Below are 21413 nucleotides of genomic sequence, written 5' to 3'. Positions count from 1 at the left end.
TATGTTGGGGTCGGCCTTCCAGTCTAACCAGATTCAGCTGAGTACCAGTGCTTTACAAGAAGCGACTGCCTATCTGACCTCCTCAACCCAGTTACCCGGGCAACCCTATACCTTGGTTAGACTGGTGTCAGACTTACTGGCTTCTGACTACCCGTAACGACTGCCAAGGATGTTCAATGGCAGCCGGGACCTACAGTTTAACGTGCCATCCGAAACACAGTCATTAGTGTCTAAGATATACTTAGAAAGTACATATAAAACTTAGAAAAGTTGCATTGGTACTTGCCTGACCTGGAATCGAACCCACGGCCTCATACTCGAGAGGTTGGTTCTTTGCCCACTAGGCCACCACGACTTCGGATTCGGATTCTTCGGACACGGCGTTCGGATACTGGATATATTTCGCGCACCCTTACTCTTCGAGCACATTCTTGAAGAGTAATATTAACTTTTGGAACATCGTAGATTGAAATGAACTTTTAACTACCTCAAATATTGACTTACTGCATGGACCATGGGCCTTCGGGCATTATTAATAATGGCCGGTCAAAGCGATATTGCCTGGGCATTATTAATAATGGCCAGTTAATCACAATGCCGTAATATATATATATATAAGTTTATTTTAACTTTTTAAAATTAATGTAAATATTTCTGAACTTAATTTGTAATTTAACCGTATTCTTATTTTTTGAACTAATACATATTTTATGATCCTTATCATATCTTCTTTCAATTCAAGTACTCGGGAAACTACGGAACCCTAAAGTGAGCGTGACCCGACACGGTCTTGGGCGGTTTTTAATTTCCACTTGGTGATATTGATGTGAGATTGTCGGCTGTCCGCAGGTGGTGGTGCAGCGGCTGAGCGCGGGCGCGGGCCGCGCGCTGCACGCCGACAGCCAGCGCGCGCGCGTGCCCGACGTGCCCTACCAGCCCACCGTCAGGGAAACTATGTGCTTCCACGCTATTACCATGATGAAGGTAACTCATTCTGCGCATATCGTCCAATATTACTGCTCTTAGGGACAGCTTAGACGATTTATTGATAAATTGCGCAATATTACAGATTGTGCTTTATTTACCGTAGGCATCGATTTTATTTTAGAGATAAAGCAATTTAATTGATCGTCTAGGGGGCTTCTCTTCTCCCTCTGACATACTTCGAGGATTCACAGGTACTTTTACTCGTAACTGAGATGAGTAGGTAGTCAAATCAAATCAAATCAAATTGTTTTTATTTCAAATAGGCCTTTGCAGGCTCTTATGAAACGTCAAATTAATTGCACGGTTTCAAAAAGTTGGTCTCATGGAGAAGAGCCGGCAAGAAACTCCATAGACACTCTTTTGAAAGTAAAATTTTCACAAATATTCACACAACAATAAACATAACAATAGTAAGCTGATAAAATTATACAATGCAACTGAAAGATAAACAGTGAATCAATACAATCCAAAGAGAAAAGAAAAAGACGTTTAATAGCCAGGGAAGCCACACATGGAGAGATGAGTTATCGCCATAATATCTTTATCGTCAACGAAGTCTTGAATTTTATAATAAACTTTTTTAATTAGGGTGGATTTTACAGTGTTCTTAAATTTTATATCCGTGAGATCGGTTACACACTTAGGCAGCTTGTTGTAAAAACGGACACAGTTCCCTAAAAACGATTTATTCGATTTAGTTAATCTGAATCTCGGAACTACTAGCTTGTGCTTGTTTCTTGTATTATAGTTCGGCCATTCAGAGAATGCGTTCCTGACACGTCGCGATTGAACTGACGACGTAACTACATTCATTGATTATTGATATAATAATGTTGTTTTAATGCTCCTCAATTGTTAAAACGGTAAACAACCAGCAAAAATATTTTTATCGTAACTGCAACGCCATTGCAAAGTTACGTCGTCAGTTCAATCGCGACGTGTCAGGAACGCATTCTCTGAATGGCCGAACTATAATGGAATGTATATCACTTTTAACAATAAACTGATTTAAGTTTTTGCGTACGAACATTATATTTTCTAGAATATAAAGAGAAGGTAGTGTAAGTATTTTAATTTCTTTAAATAATTCTCTTACAACGATATATACATCAACGTCATGGCTTACAAGGCAATGATTTTGTGTTACAGGCTTATCAAGACTATTCGTTCGAGGAGCTCCGGCTGGCGAGCGAGTCGTGGAGCGACGGTGGCGCGGTGGGCGGCACGTTCGTGCACGGCGGCTGCATCCCGGCAGAGCGCGTGCCCGTGCGCGAGATCGCGGACGGCTCGTACCTGGCGTCGTGGACGCCGCGCACGGCCGGCGCCTACATCTGCCGCTGCACGCTGGACGGGCAGCCCGCCTCGCACGAGGTGACGCTGGAGGTGGTGGAGAGCGCGGCGGCGGCGGCGGCGGAGCGCGGCGTGCAGGCAGGCGCGTCCCCGCCCGCGCCGCCGCGCATGCGCCGCTTCCTGGCGCGCCACAGCGCCGGCCTGCGCGTGCGCGCCAGCCCCAGCTTGCAGGCCGAGGAGATCGGCCGCGTGCCCTGCGGCAGCAACATCGACTTCCTGGAAGAGGTAACTCGACCTGCTCTCTCTGTCTGTTTCAAAGCATGTTTTGTAATTGTTGACTTTTGTAACAGGTGGCCAGCATCTTTATGTAATACGAACTGTATTGCAATAACGGATAAACATGTTTTTGAAATATGAAGGAAATCTTTATGATATGTTAGATTGATGGCCTGCTGCCCTAAGTAGAGCTTAACCCGTACAGTTGTATAATGTTAGCCATATGAGAAAAACATTTGTACTACACCTGTCTATACAAGTTTCATTTGAACATTATCAAGCATCGTGTTCTATACAATAAATAATATGATATTTATATAAAAGGTCGATGATGTGCTCTATAGTAGATAAGTAATACTATTTCAATCTTAATGTCTCGAAACCAGTGATTACATAAAAAAAAGTCTTGAGTAAGTTTTATTAGATGCGGTGTTTGAAGTAGGTGAAATGTAGTGTACGACGCGTGTTGCAGATCGTGAACAAGGACGGCACGTGGGTGCGGCTGAGCGCGGCGTCGGTGCGCGCCTACACGCCGGGGCTGGCGGAGGTGGCGTGGTGTCTGCAGCACCACCGGCAGCTGGACCGCGCGCTGCTCGTGCCGCTGCCCGACGCCGACTGCGCGCCGCCTGCCGTACAATACACTGCTTACTTACCAATATAATACACTACAACGCCGATTCACCCAATCGCCAATTATCTCAATCGGTTCTGAGCCTAACATAAAAACGAATAGCTAATCAATTTTTGTGCGTATTTTGTATTTTTCTTAAGGCCTGATTGGATTGACACTTAGGGGAGACCGGGGCAAAGCCGTATAGCTAAGGGTTTGTGGATGCTGATCAATAATTTTAAAACACAGATGTACTAAATCAACAATTATTTTTAACCAGTCTCATAAGGTACGCAATCACAATATTTTAACTTAGATAATTAAAGCGTAACTTGAAAAAAATAGCAAAAATAATTCTTCTACGTTTTACGGTTTTGCCCCAGGGCATGGACAAAACCGTATACCGTATGGATTTCGGCACCTGATATATTTGAGCAGCTTTGAAGTGCCCCATAGTGCCATCAAACACGGTTTGAACAGCTTTTTTCATGTTTTCCGTGTCCCACGATTGTCTATTAGTCGTCCTTTTATAATCACGAGGCATCGTGGCATCTGTCTTGAAAAATAAAAGGTTAATACACTTAAGTACATCCGGGTCAAAATCGTACATGTACGATTTTACCCCATACCATTGTATGTGCGTGTATGGTGATTGTCTGTCAGTACATTTGACATAGACACCTTTTTTCTTAAAGTCTCAATATCAATAAATTTCGCAATAAACCTCCTTTTCAAAACTAAATAATTTTCACTTATAATACCACAAGAGCTTCAAAATTATCGGGTATTTTCCGATAGGTTCGTTGCAAACAAATGAAGGAGTCAAGTTTTTCAGGTTAAAAAATAACGAGCGCGAAGCGCGAGTGATTTTTCCTGGAAAACTTGACGAAAAATGCCAGATAATTATGAAGCTCGTGTGGTATTCGGGAGATTATTTTTCCGTCCCAAATGTCGGCCACAACCTGTCAGTTTGACGTAGCAACGACCAGAGAAAATATTCAAAAAATTTTCAGTATAATACCATGTAGGTTGTACCACGTGACGTCGAATGGTGCAATTCTATTGGTCGATATTTGGGTCGGAAAAATAATCAGAAAAATCTATAAAACAATTATTTTTAGAAAGAAAATCTCTACCTAAAATTAAATTTTGATTAATATTTTTAATAATTAGAAACTTATGGCTGAAGAAACAAGAATCTATTAATAAATTTAACGATGCTTCTCCTAAAATTGTTAAATCAGCACCAGAAACTGTAGTAGCAGAATGCTTCGTGCTCTCTTTGATGCTTTGAATGTTGAGTTTTGTTGCAAACTCCTCAGATACACAAGAAATCGAAGCTCCTGTGTCCACTAACGCCCTGAACTCCTGTTGAGCAATCAGAACATTAATAAATGGACCGGTCTCACCAGACTTATATTCTACTTCCGATCCAATCGCCAGCACTTCCACAGGCTGCTCCGCATGCTGCTCCTCATCATGCTGTTCCATCTCCACATCTTTGTTCGGCTGCGTTTCTTCCTTTACACTAGTAGCAGTGCTAGATTGTTCTTCTTCCATTTATTTATCGCAGCAATGATGCGAAAATGGAAAAGGAAATCTTCAAAAGAAACGTCATTGACGCCAGAAAAAAACTCTATGTCCTGGGACATCTTTCACACACTAAATTAATTAAAATTTCACTTAGTGCTTTCATGACAGCAGACATGTACAAAGCAGTTGCTATTGATGATATCGTCAGACCATTCCGAGTAAACCATGGCCACTAATTTGTAGTGGTCGATGATAATGCGCCCGCACATCGAGCTCAACGAGTCAATGCTGCTCTTCAAGAATACGATATCACACGATTAGACTGGCCTGCCGGCTCGCTCGACTTAAACCCAGTAGAGCACGCGTGGGATGCTCTTAAAGAGCAGTATGGAACCGTGAGCCACGTCCCCAGACAGTTCAGTCCCCAGAGCTCAGGGAAGCCGCTATTGAAGAATGGGATAGGTTACCACAAGAAATGCTGGATGACTTGATCCTCAGCATGCCCAGGAGGATCTTCGCGTGTGTTCACAATTACATTATTATTATAGTTCGGCCATTCAGAGAATGCGTTCCTGACACGTCGCGATTGAACTGACGACGTAACTTTGCAATGGCGTTGCAGTTACGATAAAAATATTTTTGCTGGTTGTTTACCGTTTTAACAATTGAGGAGCATTAAAACAACATTATTATATCAATAATCAATGAATGTTATTACGTCGTCAGTTCAATCGCGACGTGTCAGGAACGCATTCTCTGAATGGCCGAACTATAATGGTTCAAATTTTTTAATATAAATAATAAAAAAATGTTTTATATTTTAATTTCAAACAGGGTATAATATTCCTATTTAAAGAAAGCATACAACGTAGTCTTTTTGTTGATAAAGTTGTACAGACGCAGTTAAAATTACATTATTTAAAGCGTATTAAATTGTACATCACTGTACACGGGAGCTCTGTGGGCTAACTATACTCAGAGAACATACAATGCTCTGCTGGTCCAATTTAATAACGCGTTCAGGGCGCTGTTGCGGCTTCCACGTTTCTGTAGCGCATCAGCCATGTTTGCTGATACACCCACAGATGGCTTTGCAGCAATATGGCGTAAGAAGACCGCTTCCTTCATCAGTCGGTTGCGTGGAAGTCGCCACAGCATCTTGAGTGCTATAGCCAATAGACACGACTGCCCACTTATGTGGAAATTAGTGCAGCGGACTAAGTCCCTGTTTACTATTATATATTAATTGTATTGTGTACCTAATGTATGGATCTCAGTTATCTGAATAAAGAAGTTTATTATTCTGAAAGTTAAATTTAAAGAATTATAGGAGCTTATGCTATTGATCGCAAACTGTTTTAGATGTGTGTAGGCAATAAACGATATGATATGTGTGTGTGTGTGCAGCAGCGCGCGCGGTCGGACGGCGCGTGGGGCGCGCGTGACGCCGACGCCTGGCCGACGCTGCTCGACGAAGGTAACGAGCCTTGCTTCTCACGCATTCCATGTACTATACTCCACTTTTAGCTCATAAATATCAACTTATAGCTAAGGTTTGAAAGGGCCCTATTGTAAATGTTTTAGAAGCTGATTTTCCCATTGTAAAATGTAGGCATATACTACATGTATAAATGTCAGGAAATATATTTAGTGTTCTAACATTTAATGCCATATATTACAGCAAAGTAACGCCTGATTCCATAATTTATCTTAAGCGTAGGCATAGCAAATGCACTGAATTGTTTCAATAATGTTAATAATCTGAGAGGCTTTCTTTTTGTTAGTTAAAAAAATGTTCTCAAAAAGATGACACATGAAATGAATTATTAATTAAATGATATAAATTAGTTAAATGATAATTGCACCAAGGTTAAAATAACATTGCACCGAGTCCTCTATGTGATTTGGTTCAAGAAAGTCTTATTTTTTACAAATTGTTTTCAAAATCTCTCGGGACATTCAATAATCTAACTGAATTCTTGTCTCCTTTTATTTTATTTTTATTCCCTATTTTCTATTTAATAATTGTTGATGACAAATACGTTTCGTTACACAACTTCAAAATGATATGACTTTGATAAGATATCTCGCTCCATTCCTTGCAGTAATGTACAAAGATCAGCGCCATCTAGGTATCATCTAGGAAAATACTAAAAAAAGATAATTCCTCATTTCCTTTAAAATGTTTAATTTTACCACAGAAATATCCTGCGTAGAAGACAGAAACTTCCCGTATGAGCAAATACAGGTAAGCTTAAAATATCTCAAATGATATCTATTTGTACCTTTATTTACTAGTTATAATAATAAATGGACAGAAGTACAACTTGCCTTGTCTAGTGAGTAGATGCACTGTTCATGAAGAAACTGATCTGGTGGACTTTAAACCGTCTTTTAAATGAATTATCAGCCGTTCCTCAGTTACATATGGTGAGGATGACAGAAGTACCACGATACCACATCTGAAAGAATGTGTAAAGTAACTCGACGAACTTCCATACCACCTTTTTTAACTGTTTCATACAGTTCCTTACTAATCAGAAAGAAACAAATGTTACAGATAGAAATAATAAAAGTGCAACAGATCGGTAACAACGAGTTACTTTTGAACGTTCAGTTTACTAACACTTACTCGCTAGATATGGGCTCCTGGTACCTACTTCTACCGGCCGGTTAATCATAACAAAGGTTAACCGGCTCTGTCTCTACAATAATATTTCATTTATTTGCTATTTCTATTAACTTCCTTATTTTATAATCGTTCAATAATGGTTGAACTATGCACATGTCTTATGAATGTCAGGAATATAAATAAAAAATAACATTGATTCTACATAGTTGCCCATTCCAAAACGTAGCTTCCTGTGGTGAATATAGACAAAAGACGACAGACAAGAAACTCCAGGGTTTGATATTTGTATGTATTGATTCATACAATAATAGCTGCGAATAAAATGTGATCATCACAAAAACACAAAATGTTTGAGTTGAAAACATAAAATGCTAGATGGTGGCAGGCAGTGATGTTTGAAGCAGTATGAATGTGTTCGCAGAGGGAGGAGTGCGTGTCGGCGGGCGCGGCCGAGCCCAGCAAGCGCAGCCGGCTGCTGCGCGCCGACGTCAGCTGCACGGCCGCGGAGCCCAGGTAACCACGCTCACCTGCCGCGCTTGCCCTCAAACATACTCTTCCAATTGCTTCATACACATCCGTCACTGCAATGCTTTCATAAACATCTGACTTTGACGATGACCATGTCCTGTTACAATGGCCGGTGCGCAGACGCAGCTCACGGCGCAGCAACGGCAACAGCGACGACTGGTGGTCCCCCGGCCGGCAGCGGCTCGGCGACAACGGCGACGCCAACATCATTCTAGAGGTCTGACCATATCACTGCGCTACTCAAGTTTTCTCCAGATAAATTGCCACATGTAATATTCAACCGAACATTCGTAATTCTCGTGGTTTTATAATTATACTCAAATGTTCGATAATTGACGTTGTTTATTAACGGTATGAGTCGGCGTTTAGTCACGATTATATCTATCGAGTACCTTTTAACGCTATTAGGTAAGTCAAGCAAAACTTCAAGATCAAATTACAAAATTATTATTCTATTACAAATTGGCAAAAATTATAATTTGAAAATAAAACTACTTTTTATTTAATACTAATAATTAAAACAAATACCAGTTTTATTGTAAAATAATTTTGAATATCACTTTAATTTTTATCGGTCGACGGAGTATCTATACTTATAATTAATCTGTAGAGAGGTCAATGCTGTACATTAAATATATTTCCAAAATATCTATCAGAGGGTGCATCACTAAGCATCCTCTACGATACTGATGCCAAAAATGCAATCAGTAAATTTTTTGTCTGTCTGTCTGTCTGTATGTTCGTTATGGAAACAAAAACTACACGACGGATTTTAATGAAACTTGGCACAAACATTCTTCATACTCCTGGGCAGGTTATAGGATACATTTCATCACGCCACGACCAATAGGAGCAGAGCAGTGATGGGAAATGTGGGAAAAACGGGAGAAATTACTCCAGTTTTTAAGCTTCCGTTGCGTGTGTAGGTAGCTTTAATTGTTAAAGCTAAGTACTAATTGGCTAGGTACACGCAAAGATTTTGATAATTGGATAGGCTGGTGATTATTATTTCTTCCTCTCTTTGCACAAAGTCCGAATCTAACGCGGCCGAAGTCGCTGGCAGAAGCTAGTATGTAATAAAACATTTTTTCAGTGTAGGTTGGATAAATTACTTTATATCTTTTCGTGTTACCTTTTTGTCGACGTGATTGATATATGTACGTACAAATTGGTAACCAGCTCTCTCCCTAAAAAACTGAATAAACTTAAAGTAAAAGAAATGTTTAAGGCGACGAATTGGTAAACAATAATTCCATAACCGGCACGCGCATCTAAGGCGCTAAGAGGGGACGGAGCGTCTGAGCGGGGCGAGGATTACAATACGCGCGCTAGCTTATAACTAAAAGTTGTAAGCGACAAAACGGTTTTGTTATTTTATTATTTAGAAATGATAATTTGATAAAAATTCCTTCCACAATTTTAAAGAGTATGTATATACTCAACTACTAAAAAAGTTAAGACGCTTAAATCGGTCCCGTTTGCCCATAATATGTGAGTCTCTTTTTAAAAAGAGGTATGTTTGATATATTTTTCTCTGTTATAAAAGTTACCTAATCATGTTTTGAAGTCTAACAAAATAAGGTTTATAACTTTCAGGTAACCAAGTTGTATTTTGATCCGTTTTGTATTTACTGAGAAAAATTGAGATCCTTGGCGCCAAAATTTCCAATTCGTCCTCTTAAGTACCTACGTGAATTCTTGAATTGTAGATCAATTTTTATTCCACCTAAAAAGCACATCTGTGCGCGCATGGAGTTCACTTTCGCGAGCAAAGAAGTTGTTGCCCACGATTGTCTCAGTTTGCAGGTGAGACAACCCGAACATTTGTGCTTTTGACTCCGTGTCACACGATGACTTTGGAATGTCACAATCTAAAAGCTGTATGGAGTGTCAAATACGAGTAACATGATAGTGTTCGTAAAAGTATGTCGATGTAAGTAATGCGAGCGAGTTGTGTGTTTTAGACGGAGATAGAGGCGGAGCGCGCGGAGGGCGGGCGCGTGGCGCAGACCGGCACGCAGACCTCGCCCGAGCGCGACGCGCGCCCCGCGGCCGCCGCGCTCAGCCTCGTGGTGCGTGCCTCGCTCCGACACATGCCCACCCGCAACCACTACACTACGTTATGTCTATGCTAATGACAGCTCACACTCTCAATTTTATATCACCAACATAGAACAATTCATTTGTTATAATGAAGAGGAAACATTTTTTGTTTGTTTGTATCATAAAATTTCGAAATTAGAAGCTAGGTATACTACCTGTCCTACATATACAGGGTTACTGGTAAGTAGACCGCATCCTTTCAGGAGGTGATAGTATAGGTCAATACGGACAAATTTGACCCTGGGATACACTGGGCAAAAGTTAACCCGTTTCAAGATAATCGAATTTCAAGATCGGTCGTCTAGGTACACGTATAAATTTTCATTATTAGTCAAAAGTCTCGTTTTTGTGGACTTTTGTGTGTTTTTGGATAGAAGATGAATCATTTCATAATAACAAACCATAAAACTGTACAAATCACAGAGGAAATTATAGCGAACAGCAATTACTTTTTTAGTAGATATTTTCTCAAAAATATTACTCTTCATTTTTTTGTGCAGAATACTTAAAAAACATCTACATTTGTCTAGCTATCCAAAAAGCCACAAAATACACAAAAACTCGCAAAAACGAGACTTTTAACTAGTAATAAAAATGTATACGTGTACCTAGACGACTTGTAAAGAATCGATCTTAAAATTCGATTATCTTGAAACGGGTTAACTTTTGCCCAGTATATCCCAGGGTCAAATTTGTCCGTATTGACCAGTACTATCACCTCCTGAAAGGATGCGGTCTACTTACCAGTAACCCTGTATACTATCCCCGAGTAACATAGGATCTGGATATAGAAAGAAGCTAACCCAGGATGCGGAAAACACAGTCACAAACATTGAAAAGTACATAGGTGTATTGGTTTATGCAGGAGAGCGGGCGTCGCAGCCCCAAGAGCGTGGCGCGGTCGCTGCTGGCGAGCCGCGCGCGCGCGTACCGGCGGGCGGGCTCGCCGCCGCCGCTGCTGCCGAGCCGCGCCGCGCCCGCGCCGCCGCCGCCGCGCACGCACGCGCTCAGCCCCGGCCAGGCCGAGTGCCTGCGCGCCGTGTTCGCCGCGCTGCTCTGGCACGAGGGTATACTGTTCACCCATCTACACTGATACCTTTCTAATAAACATCTATCTTTCATAAACTGTTACAACCTGTTTCCTAAAGGAACTTGCTTGAAATTAAAGATGATCTTGCTCTTATGAGTTTATTGAAGAGACTTTTTTACATTTTTATTTCTTTTCCTAAGTGACAAAATAACATTATATCTTGAAGGTTCAATATAGTGTAAGGCGGTGTCGTAATACTAAATTATTTGATTCTGCTACTTCCCTAACACAACCTATTACAAAATTATTTTCTTTATATTTTTTATAACTTTGATGTTACTCAGTAGAACTCTTACAACGAAGAAGAATGAAGACACATTTAGGGTCCGTCCACACAGACCGACTCGGAGAGGACAGCAAATTCTTAACAAGTTGAAAATCAAATACTCAGTATTTTGTAGTAAGGTTTATTGTTTGTGTGAAAAAAATGCGCGCCGATGCTCTCCGAGCCGGTCTATGTGAACCGACCCTTAGATTTAACTAGTCAGATAAAAAACAATACATTCATAAACTCGGCAAAAATAAATCTCTCTTCTGGCGCAGTCAGTTCACTTTGAACTTTCAATCGAAAAGTCAATGAATTGAATAAGACGGCAGATAACAATAAGTTAGTTGTAAGTAATGGTCGGTGAGCGGATGTTGTTGGCGCAGGGATCGTGCACGACGCGATCGCGTGCGCCGCCTTCCTGAAGTTCCACCCGGCGCTGCCGAAGCAGGGCGCGCGCGTGGTGACGCGGCCCGCGCCGCCCGCCGCGCCGCCGCGCCACCAGCGACACTCCGTCGAGGTCTCCAACGCGGGTCAGTGCACCGAATATCCTCACAAATCATGCGAGGACTCGCGCATATAAGCGTCTTAAAAACACACTACATTGTGCTACTGTCTTTTTAACACGCTTATAATAGCAAAACCGACCATCACCACCGAACTCACTTTTCATCATATAAACATAAAATCTTAATGGCTGCTCCATTTATGAAACAATACTGATGCTTTATTGAAAAAAATATAATATATCGTTATGCATTCTGTGCTCTGTTTTAGTATTGTGCAGAATGTAGTTGTGTATGTTTTTGATTGCATTGGCGGTGGTGCCGGGAGCAGGGCTGTACCTACGCATCCACCCGACGACGCTGGAGTCGCTGGCGCGCTCGGGCGCCGAGGCGAGCGCCAGCCGGCTGCGCAGGCTCGACTGCGACGCGCCCATCCGCGAGGAGGACCTGCCCGGGCCCAGCACCGAGCCCCGTGCGTACCTACTCCTCACTAACTGAATACGCTTATGCAAACAAATCTCGCCAACTATAACGACTACAAAACTGAAATTGTAGATATATTCCTTTTGCGGTTTAGGTAGTTACCATGCCCCTAAGCGTGTAAAACGATTGCTAGTTTTTACGTAAGTCTTGTGTTTTTCAAGTTAGAGACTGATGGAGCGGAGGTATATTTTTAGAATTTGGGTTTTAAACCGGGAATGGTACCTACTTTGTATGAAGAATCCACTGTTATTGAAGTTAAATAAATTATGGCAGATGGTTTAAATAAAACTAGTTTTATGGATGACATTGTAGCGCAAATAGGTGTAGATAAATTAAACTCCACAGTCGAGGTAAGAATGAATATATTTTACTAAAATGCCTGCCTACTTGAATGCTAAAACAGTGATTTCGTAGTGTATGGCGCGAGTTTATCACAATCCGCGCCGGTCAATGAGAACGCTCGAAACGCGCCGTATAAATATGCTAGCTCGGCGCGCGAGACTTCAGTGGGGCTTGCAGCTACAACATTAATATGGCAGATGGATTTGAAATGTCTTTTACTTACAAGAATGATTCATAACAACTGAGTTTTTACTATAAAGAGATACATTTTATACTCACTCTGGCTATTCCTAAACCTGATAACCTAGAAAATAGCATTAATCCCGGGAAGTAGTAGTTGTTAGTTGGCTAGTAAGATGTAGTGTGTATGTGTATGTGTGCAGCGGGCGCGGCGCGGTGCGTGGTGAGCGTGCTGCCGCCGGCGATGCGCGCGCTCGTGGCGCTCTGGGACGCGCTGTGCGACGCGCCGCAGCTCGGCGCCGCCACCGACAGGTGAGCCGCACTCACACACACACTGACCAATCCACTTGTGGTCGTCTTTACCTGCTTCACTACCATATAACTACACCATCAATAATAATATGTGATCAATGAAGAACCGTTCCACCGATTTTGTGTAAACTTCACATAGATGAAACATCTACTACTTAGTGCGAATGAAGCCTAAACATTTGGTTTGGATACGTGAGCCCGTTCTCGAGTTATAGAATTACGACGTAAAGTGCAAGTTTTATAGGTACAAAATGTAATTAGTGATTCGCGATAATTCACCTGCCTAGCCTTTTCCTAAACTATTGGGGTCGGTTTCCAATCTTAACCGGATGTAGTTGAGTAGGTAATCAGTATGCCACATGGAACCTGGTTCTCTAATACTTCTTGATAAAATTCGTCGTCTGACTTTCTGGTATCCGACTACCCGAATCGACTGATAAACATATTGAAATGAAAGCCGGGCCGCACTCTATGATCCTAACGATTTGTCATTAATTCAATCTCATTAATTATTAGATTGAAAAAAGAGGAGAAGAATGAAAATGAAGAGCCAAGATCTCACAGCGGTATTCGTAAGAAGAGAGATTGGAATACCAGAAGCGGCAAAACACCATATTCTGGTAAGTAGTGAAATATCATTGTTTAATTTTTTTTTTGACCCAAGTTCACCGACAGTACGATAAACACTGTTTATCACAAACATGCACTTGTTTAATTAATCAGTAAGCGAGAAATTTCACGAAATTTGAATCGCCTTGTAGACAACCTTAACGTGATCTTGGGCCGTAATTTGGCAACATTTAACAACGGTTTGTAAAGATGAAAGGCTTATGATGTGATTGGTATCCACGTTGCACCGTGTTGGTCTCAGTGAGCTTGTGTCTGAGCGCAGTGCCGTGCGAGCTGTGCGGCGGCGCGCACGTGGCGCCCCCGCTGGCGGCGCACATGCGCGCGGCGCACCCCGGCTGCGCGGCGCACACCACGCGCGGCTTCGACCGCGCCGGCGCCTACCGCGCGCCCTCGCCGCCGCCGCACCACCACCCGCCGCCGCCCCAGCCCTACTGCGGCCAGATGGCGCAGGGTGAGTGCCGCCCGCACCCTCACCCCCACCACCCCCTGCCCGCGTCCTCCCATCCTCACGTGTCGCTTGTGTGCAGCGTACCGGCAGCTGTGGTACATGTTCTGCGAGAAGTGCTTCGACAAGACGATGAAGGCGGCGCCGTCGCTGCGCCAGGGCCGCGCCAAGAGCCGCGCCGAGATGGTGGTGTGCGCGCGCGCCGACCCTCCGCCAGACATCGACCACAATATCATCAAGGACAACGCCGTCTTTCTGCTCGACCTGGCGCCTCTCACTAATCCGGGTATGTCTCACGCCCAACTCTGGATAGGTAGCCCATTTTGTTTTTTTTTGTGATCTACATAAAACTGCTCAGAGGATAAATGAGGTATCTGCCGTGACGTCATGATGGATGCACAACATAATGAGGTTTTGTTGGCAGAGCCACCGAGCTCGAGCGCGTGGGAGAGCGGGGCACGCGGGCCGCCCACGCCGCCCGGCAGCGTGTGGCAGCCTGCGCCGCCCTTCCAGTGCCTGTCCGCGCTGGGCGCCGCGCCGCCCGACGCCGGCGCCGCCGACGCCGCGCGCTACCACTCGCTCGGCCGCCCCGTGCCACCCGCGCTCGCGCCCATTGTAAATACAAGCTTTTTTTTTATCTCTTCAACTAGTCCTTTGTAAAATGCACATACATATATTTTTTTAAAATATTTTTTATGCGTCGAGACTGGGGGACTCGGTCGAAAGATCGAGACGTGTGGAAGCAAAATGTTGAGGACTTCGCCCAGCAGTGGGACATTATAGGTTAAAAATAATAAAGATAAAGGTGCATCCTAAGTGAGCGAAACGCCACGAGAAAACAACAATCGGTGAAAAATTCTTTGTTGCTTGCGGCACCGTCAGTATGGAATGGGCAGCTGGAATCAAACCTATTTTTGACGTTCATAAGTGCTTGTAAAGGCCTAAATGAAATAAATGTGTTGACCTTAGAGTTTGTATGTGTTGTGCAGACGTGCGCGGGCGGCGGACGCGGCGCGGGCGGCGCGGAGGGCGGCTGGCGCGTGCACCGCTCCGTGTCCATGGGGCAGGCGGGCGCGCGCGACCTCAAGCACGCCGCCAGCCCGCCCGAGCCCGCGCATGCGCCCACGCACCAGGACACGCTCACAGGTCTCTCACACACTCATACACACTACACGTTAGGTTTAAAGAATCTTTATTCTCAATAATAACATACATGTCACTTACTTGAGAACATAACAACATAGGTAGGTAAGGTTAGGTTCGACAACATCTGGACAAAACACGACAATAAACAAGTCCCATTCAACACATTCATTTTTCGGGTATTTGATTTAGATTTAGTAAATATTTGTAAAGTTGAGTTTTGAATGCGTTGAATGAGTGCAGGTTTCTTATGCGTGAAGGTATTTTATTGTATAGCTGTGCTCCTTCAAATGTGAGCATTTTTTTGCCATAATTTGTTCTTATTTTTGGTAAAACTAATAGACTTGCTCGCCGGGTACTTCGTTGAGTGACTTGTTTGTGTTGTGTAAGAGTAATATTTGAGTGTATGGTTTTGTTAAGAACTTTTCTGATGAAAATGCATATGTTGTAAGTGTATAATTGTTTTATATTCATTAATTTTGTGTCTTTGTATATCTTTGTCGTTTCTGTTAGGTATGGATAGTTGAAAAGCATTTTTATTAGTTTATTTTGTGTGATTTGTAGTTGTGAGAGTTTTGTTTTTGGTGCACTGCCCCATATTTCAATCAAGTATAACAAATGTGGCTTCACTAGTGAATTATACCACTCGTTACCACTTAAATGACAGCCGGAACCTACAGTTTAACGTGCCATCCAAAACACAGTCATTGACGTCTAAGATATATTTAGAAAATACATACAAACTTAGAAAAGTTGCATTGGTACTTACCTGACCTGGAATCGAACCCGCGCCCTCGTACTTGAGAGGTTGGTTCTTAACCCACTAGGCCACCACGACCTTTTTTATACCTCACTATTATTTTATTTTTATTTGGAATTAAATAATTGTCTTTAATTTATTGTTCATCTACATAAGTTAATTTAATGGGCCACTAGTCAATTCGCACTAATTTTACTTGCACGAACGGGCCAATCGCGACTTTTTAACAATAATTATCGGGTTTGTCGTACTTCATCGCATTAAAGACTATCACTTCGAAAAACTGAAATCTTTTTTGTTACTGTACATTATATTATGATTTTTTCTTCTTTTTACATTATTTATTTTAAAATTCGAACATAAAACAATGACGCTTTCAGTCCTAGCTTACGCTCATTTAGAAATCTGATCAAACATAAGCGATTCAAGATATTGTTCGCGGAAAGTTGTGATTGAAAACATGCCAAGAGGATTATCAGAGATTACGAGCTAGAATAGTAACTTTGAGGGAAGAAGGATACACCACGAGAGTAATAGCACGCAGACTTGCTATATCCCAATCCTGTGTCGTGGCTACGTTGCAGAGGTATCACGGAATGGGGAATTTATTTATTTTTTTATTTTTATTTATTTATTTAAATCAGGCACAGTGTTTTCTATGGGCCTTGCCATAGAAAACACTGTACATAAATATTATAACATTAAATCATATACTAATACATATTTTATATAAACTACTTAAATCTAATGCACACGAAGTGTCGGCGTCGTGCTACGCTGCGAGGTGTCGCGTAGCCATCCTCGGAACCTCCGATAGACGACACCCTTCGGCCAAAACTCTTCCTTGAGGAATGTCTCGACGTGATGAGTTGGAACTCGCACCATGAACGAATTGAAGTTCGTATTGTGGCGCGACTCCAACTTCGCCACCCTCAAGGTCCAGTTGGTCTTTGATCGAACATACTCCACGATCTGCTCCACCGTCGTGGTGTGATGTAGACGGGACACGTACAGCTGCGTCGTTGGTACTGCAGGACGCAGCAGGATGTTGGGTCCAGTTTGTGCGGTACCGCACTGATTCCTACAAGGTGGCCTCTTTTTTCTCCTTTCTACCTTTATGAAGCCATCCTTGTCGCACGTGTCCTTCTTAGGACCAGTCTGTGGCTGTGATGTGCCACGGGTTTGTTTACCCCCTTTTGCTTTGGCCCGCTTTGTTTGCGTCACAGCGAGCTTGTTGGTGGCTGCTACTGCTGCGTAGGCGCGTTTAGGAACATTGGTTCCTACGCGAGGTTCGGCCGCAGGTGTTGACACAGCGGCGGCGGGGCGGGGTGCATCGTCAGCGACATCGACGACCGGTGACGCACTCGAATTCGCCGACTCGAAACTGATGACGGACGCATTTTGTGCCCCGCGACGAGTATTCACATTCAATACATCCAATGACCCACTTATAGAAACAGCGTTGCGCAACAACGCTACTTCACCACGCACGTCATTGATAGTAACCTGTGACGCTTCCATCTTGGACTTCATATCCTCCAGGCTTGCCTTAAGACACGTTATGTCTTTCAACAGCCTGGTGACGTCGACGTGATCGAACGTGACGGGAGGCAGCTTATGTAAGTCCTTCGCCACGAATTCAGGCACGTCGTCAGGATCCGTCCTTTTCAGCAGGGAGATGATGTCCTGCAGGCTCTTGTCGCCACCGTCCCTTCGGCAGGATGGCATCTGCTCGAGTTGTCCGAGCGACTTGAATAGCAGCAGCTTTGCACAGCAAACCTCCTCCTCGTTGTAGGCTGATCTGCAGATCTGCACGATGCTGACCTCATCCATATAATCGATGGCATGATTAATGAATGCCAAAACTTCGTTGGCGATGAGCGGTTTAGAACTCATCGCGACTAAGACGGGCAAACTTTTTTTGATGTGTGTATATTAACCAGTAAATTAACGTATTTAATTTAATGTGATTACGAAACACTTTGTAGGTATAAACTAGCCTTACCTAACCTGAAATATAGAGCACAAAAATGTCTAGTTTGGGTTAGATGTGAGTGTAGTGTTAACGTGGTGAGGTGTGCAGGCGCGGGCTCGTCGCTGCTGGCGCAGCCGAGCGCGGCGCTGCGGCGGCTCATCGGCGGCGGCGAGGCGCCGGCGGGCGCTGAGCTGTCGGCCTTCGAGGCGCCCTGCGTGGACGCCGACGCGCTGCTGGCCAGCCCCGTCATGGCCTTCATCCTCGCCAAGCGCGACCTGCACGCGCATCGACAGAAGATGGACGCCGCCGTCAGGATCAATACTGTCAGACAGTACGCCTTTGAGGTCAACAAATAATAACATTACCATTCTTTGTCGATGTCTGGTAAGGGACTTGTTTCAAAATTTATGGACCCAGGCCTGGTCTTACACCATACTACAACTAGTCTGGTACACCATACAAAAAATGGTGAATGACAATTAAACAGTTTGAACTGGCTTTGTTTGGCGGGGTTTCTAAATTATATTCTATTAGTATTATATTGTGTCTTGCGGCGGGTGAACCGTCCTTATGGTATGCCTCTCACCTGTCAACATAGTGATTGATTAATGACGTTTGGCTGTTTTATTTATCTTTACTACTAAACCATATTACAGAAATTGATTTTTAACCACAGAGCTTCTAAATTGTTGAGACGCTATTTTTTAAGTCGATAAAAATAATTGATAAATAACCCATTATTACAGGAAAAGTAAACATTTTCATAGAATTTTTCTATATTTTTCTTGAATTTCACAGATTTTTTTAGATTTTTCTAAGTACTGTACAGAGTGGGATATTGTGTGCTTGCTGGAAGAATGCTAATCATTGTTTTTTGTAATTACCTCATTCTTTTGTGGGCATAAGTTAAGAACAAATTTTGTGAAACTACATTTTACAAACTATGGGGTACAAATTTCTCCTCCGTGGGTAAAACGGTAAAAAACCCCTGCAAAATAGTGCAAAATGAAAGATTGATCGAGGCAGGTTGTAGTGGGTGGCTAGTGTAGACGTGTGCGTGGTGTGCGCAGGCGCTGAACTGGCTGCTGCGGTCGGCGACGCAGCCCACGTGCGTGCACGACGTCATGTGGTGGTTCTGCAACGCGCTCGACCGCTTCGCGCGCATCGTGCCGCCCGCCGCGGCCGCGCTCGACGACAACAAGGAGGTGCCACCGCCTTACCCCACTACTGTACTACTGCCTTATTGCTCTAGCCGTCACGAGTGCGGCTGCTGACCACGAGCTCTCGGGTTCGATTCCCGAGTCGGCCCGAAATCGCTTTGTGGATTTTAGAGGACTTTCACAAAGCAGCCCGGAACCTGGAAGTTGGTGATTGATACACCCGTGCATCGGAGAGCACGTAAATGTCGGTCTTGCGTATGATCTCTCTCCGGCCGTATCGGATTGTCGTCCCATCGGGCTATGAGAGTAAAGGAATGGTGAGTGCACCTGTGTCTGTGCAAATGCTTGTGCACTATAATAATGTCGTGCGCAGTTGGTTAATCTCCTTACTTGAGAACAGCCGTCGTAGCCGATGATCGGCTAGGAGAACATCAGCTAACCCTGTTCGGTGTGGCGCAGCAAAACGCGGGTCAGGAGAACAGCCGCGGCGCGGTGCCGACAGCGAGCGGCTGGGCCATCTGCCCGGGAGCGCGGGCAGCGCGCGGCGCTCGCGCGGCCTTCCACGCGTTCCTGGGGTCGGTGAGCGCGCTGGCGCCCTCGCTGGCGCCCGCCAGCGCCGCCGCGCTGCAGGCCGTGCGCTGCTGGGCGCTGCACTACTCGCCGCACGATCGTGCCTTCCTGCACAGGTCTCTAAATGCGCTCGCAACACCCAAATCGGCTTGTCTCAAACTATTTTTGACGGAAAATCTATACAGTTTTTGACTGCGAAAAAAATATACATTAATCTTCTCGGAAAGTTTTCTCGATACAAAAAAATTGTAAATTTACCTCTTAACATGATCTTCCAACAAAAAAATATGTATTAGGTACTTTTCAATGTACATAACATTAACAGATACAATGTATAACATTAACTTTCCCATATGTAAATACAGAACTTAGTTGTTTTTTTTATTTTTGACTACTCAACTCATTTTAATACTATTTATATTATGTTACGAACGTTCCGTCATCAGGCTTCTCTTTCGTACGTATTTTGTTTTGGATGCTGTCAGTCTCTTAACAACTCTGCATTGCCTCCATTACAATATTAATGGAACGGAATCGATTACATTTTTTTATATAAACATATTGGTACTTTTTGAATGTCAAATGTTGTGTGTTATAATAAATAGCCACTGAAAGAGATTGCGAACTGTTCACGCTGCCGGGATCAGATCACAAGTGTTCAGTGTGATTAGCAAGATATTGTCGCACTCGGAGGACGGTGCCTACGAGGAGGGCCTGCTGGGCGCCATCCAGGAGAGCTACCACAGCTTCCTCAACAAGGTGCGCCTTACACCAACCCCTCAACCTTAACCTGGAGCCTAATCTAACTCGGGCCTTACGTGGACTAGCTGTCCACGCACATTCAATTTACAAGCTAAAGAAGAACTTAGAAGAAAGACGATCAAGTGTGTTGAATTGTGTGTCAGGAGAGCTACGTGTGGGCGTGCCCCGACGTGACGGGGTGGTGCGACGTGAGCGTGTCGTCGCGTGCAGGCATGGCGGGCGCGCTCACCGACGGCAGCACCGAGACCTTCTGGGAGTCGGGCGACGAGGACCGCAACAAGGCCAAGTGGATCCAGGTGGCGTACCCCGGCGGCGCCGCGCCCGACCGCCCGCACGTGCTGGCCGTGCACCTGGACAACACGCGCGACACCGCGGTAACTACTGCCCACCACCGACACTACGGCATCTCTCCGCCGTCCCGCCACTCTAACCCGTGCACTGTCGCAGAACAAGACGCTGCTCGTGTCGTTCCTGTACAGCGGCGGCTCCAGCGAGATGTTCCACATGCAGGACGTCGAGGTCGACCCCAAGACCGCCACCTGGCTGTGCTACACTATGCCGCGTGAGAGCCTTCTTCCATTGTAGATGAGATGCGTGTATAATGTGAGCGTGGTGTAAGCTCAGCACTGGCCGGCAGGCACGGCGCGGGCGGCCGTGCGCGTGCGCTGCGAGCTGCGCGGGCCCGAGGCGGCAGTGCGCGTGCGCCAGGTGCGCGTGCTGGGCGCGCCGGCGCCGCAGCCCGCCGCCGCCGCCTCGCCCGCGCACCTGCTGCACCAGCTCGCCGAGGCCGACACGCTGCGCGTCTTCCGCCTGCTCACCTCGCAGGTACAA

The 21413-nt window shown here is 44.4% G+C and overlaps 1 protein-coding gene and 1 long non-coding RNA gene across 2 annotated transcripts in view; both read left to right on the top strand.

Annotated features, from left to right (window-relative positions):
- LOC124645113 (E3 ubiquitin-protein ligase MYCBP2) overlaps nt 1-21413 on the top strand; it is a 46467-nt gene that overhangs the window by 9690 nt on the left and 15364 nt on the right. The window contains 25 exon segments of the mRNA XM_047184860.1: nt 850-984; nt 2137-2562; nt 3026-3196; nt 5109-5219; nt 6104-6173; nt 6898-6944; nt 7750-7841; nt 9566-9662; nt 9821-9980; nt 11701-11847; nt 12152-12292; nt 13029-13137; nt 13654-13757; nt 14030-14218; nt 14295-14498; nt 14637-14875; nt 15241-15358; nt 17059-17061; nt 18199-18434; nt 19161-19295; nt 19728-19936; nt 20492-20579; nt 20729-20956; nt 21030-21144; nt 21220-21407. Of these exon segments, the coding sequence (XP_047040816.1) occupies nt 850-984; nt 2137-2562; nt 3026-3196; nt 5109-5219; nt 6104-6173; nt 6898-6944; nt 7750-7841; nt 9566-9662; nt 9821-9980; nt 11701-11847; nt 12152-12292; nt 13029-13137; nt 13654-13757; nt 14030-14218; nt 14295-14498; nt 14637-14875; nt 15241-15358; nt 17059-17061; nt 18199-18434; nt 19161-19295; nt 19728-19936; nt 20492-20579; nt 20729-20956; nt 21030-21144; nt 21220-21407 (3762 nt within the window).
- LOC124645063 lies at nt 6093-9885 on the top strand. Its single transcript, XR_006986147.1, has 5 exons — nt 6093-6173; nt 6898-6944; nt 7750-7841; nt 7977-8073; nt 9821-9885. It is a non-coding gene; the product is annotated as an uncharacterized LOC124645063 (long non-coding RNA).

This window comes from Helicoverpa zea, chromosome 31 (assembly GCF_022581195.2).
Source record: "Helicoverpa zea isolate HzStark_Cry1AcR chromosome 31, ilHelZeax1.1, whole genome shotgun sequence".
NCBI classification, from domain to species: domain Eukaryota; kingdom Metazoa; phylum Arthropoda; class Insecta; order Lepidoptera; family Noctuidae; genus Helicoverpa; species Helicoverpa zea.
Note: the sequence above shows the minus strand (reverse complement) of the source record. Positions and strands in the feature narration are given on the sequence as shown.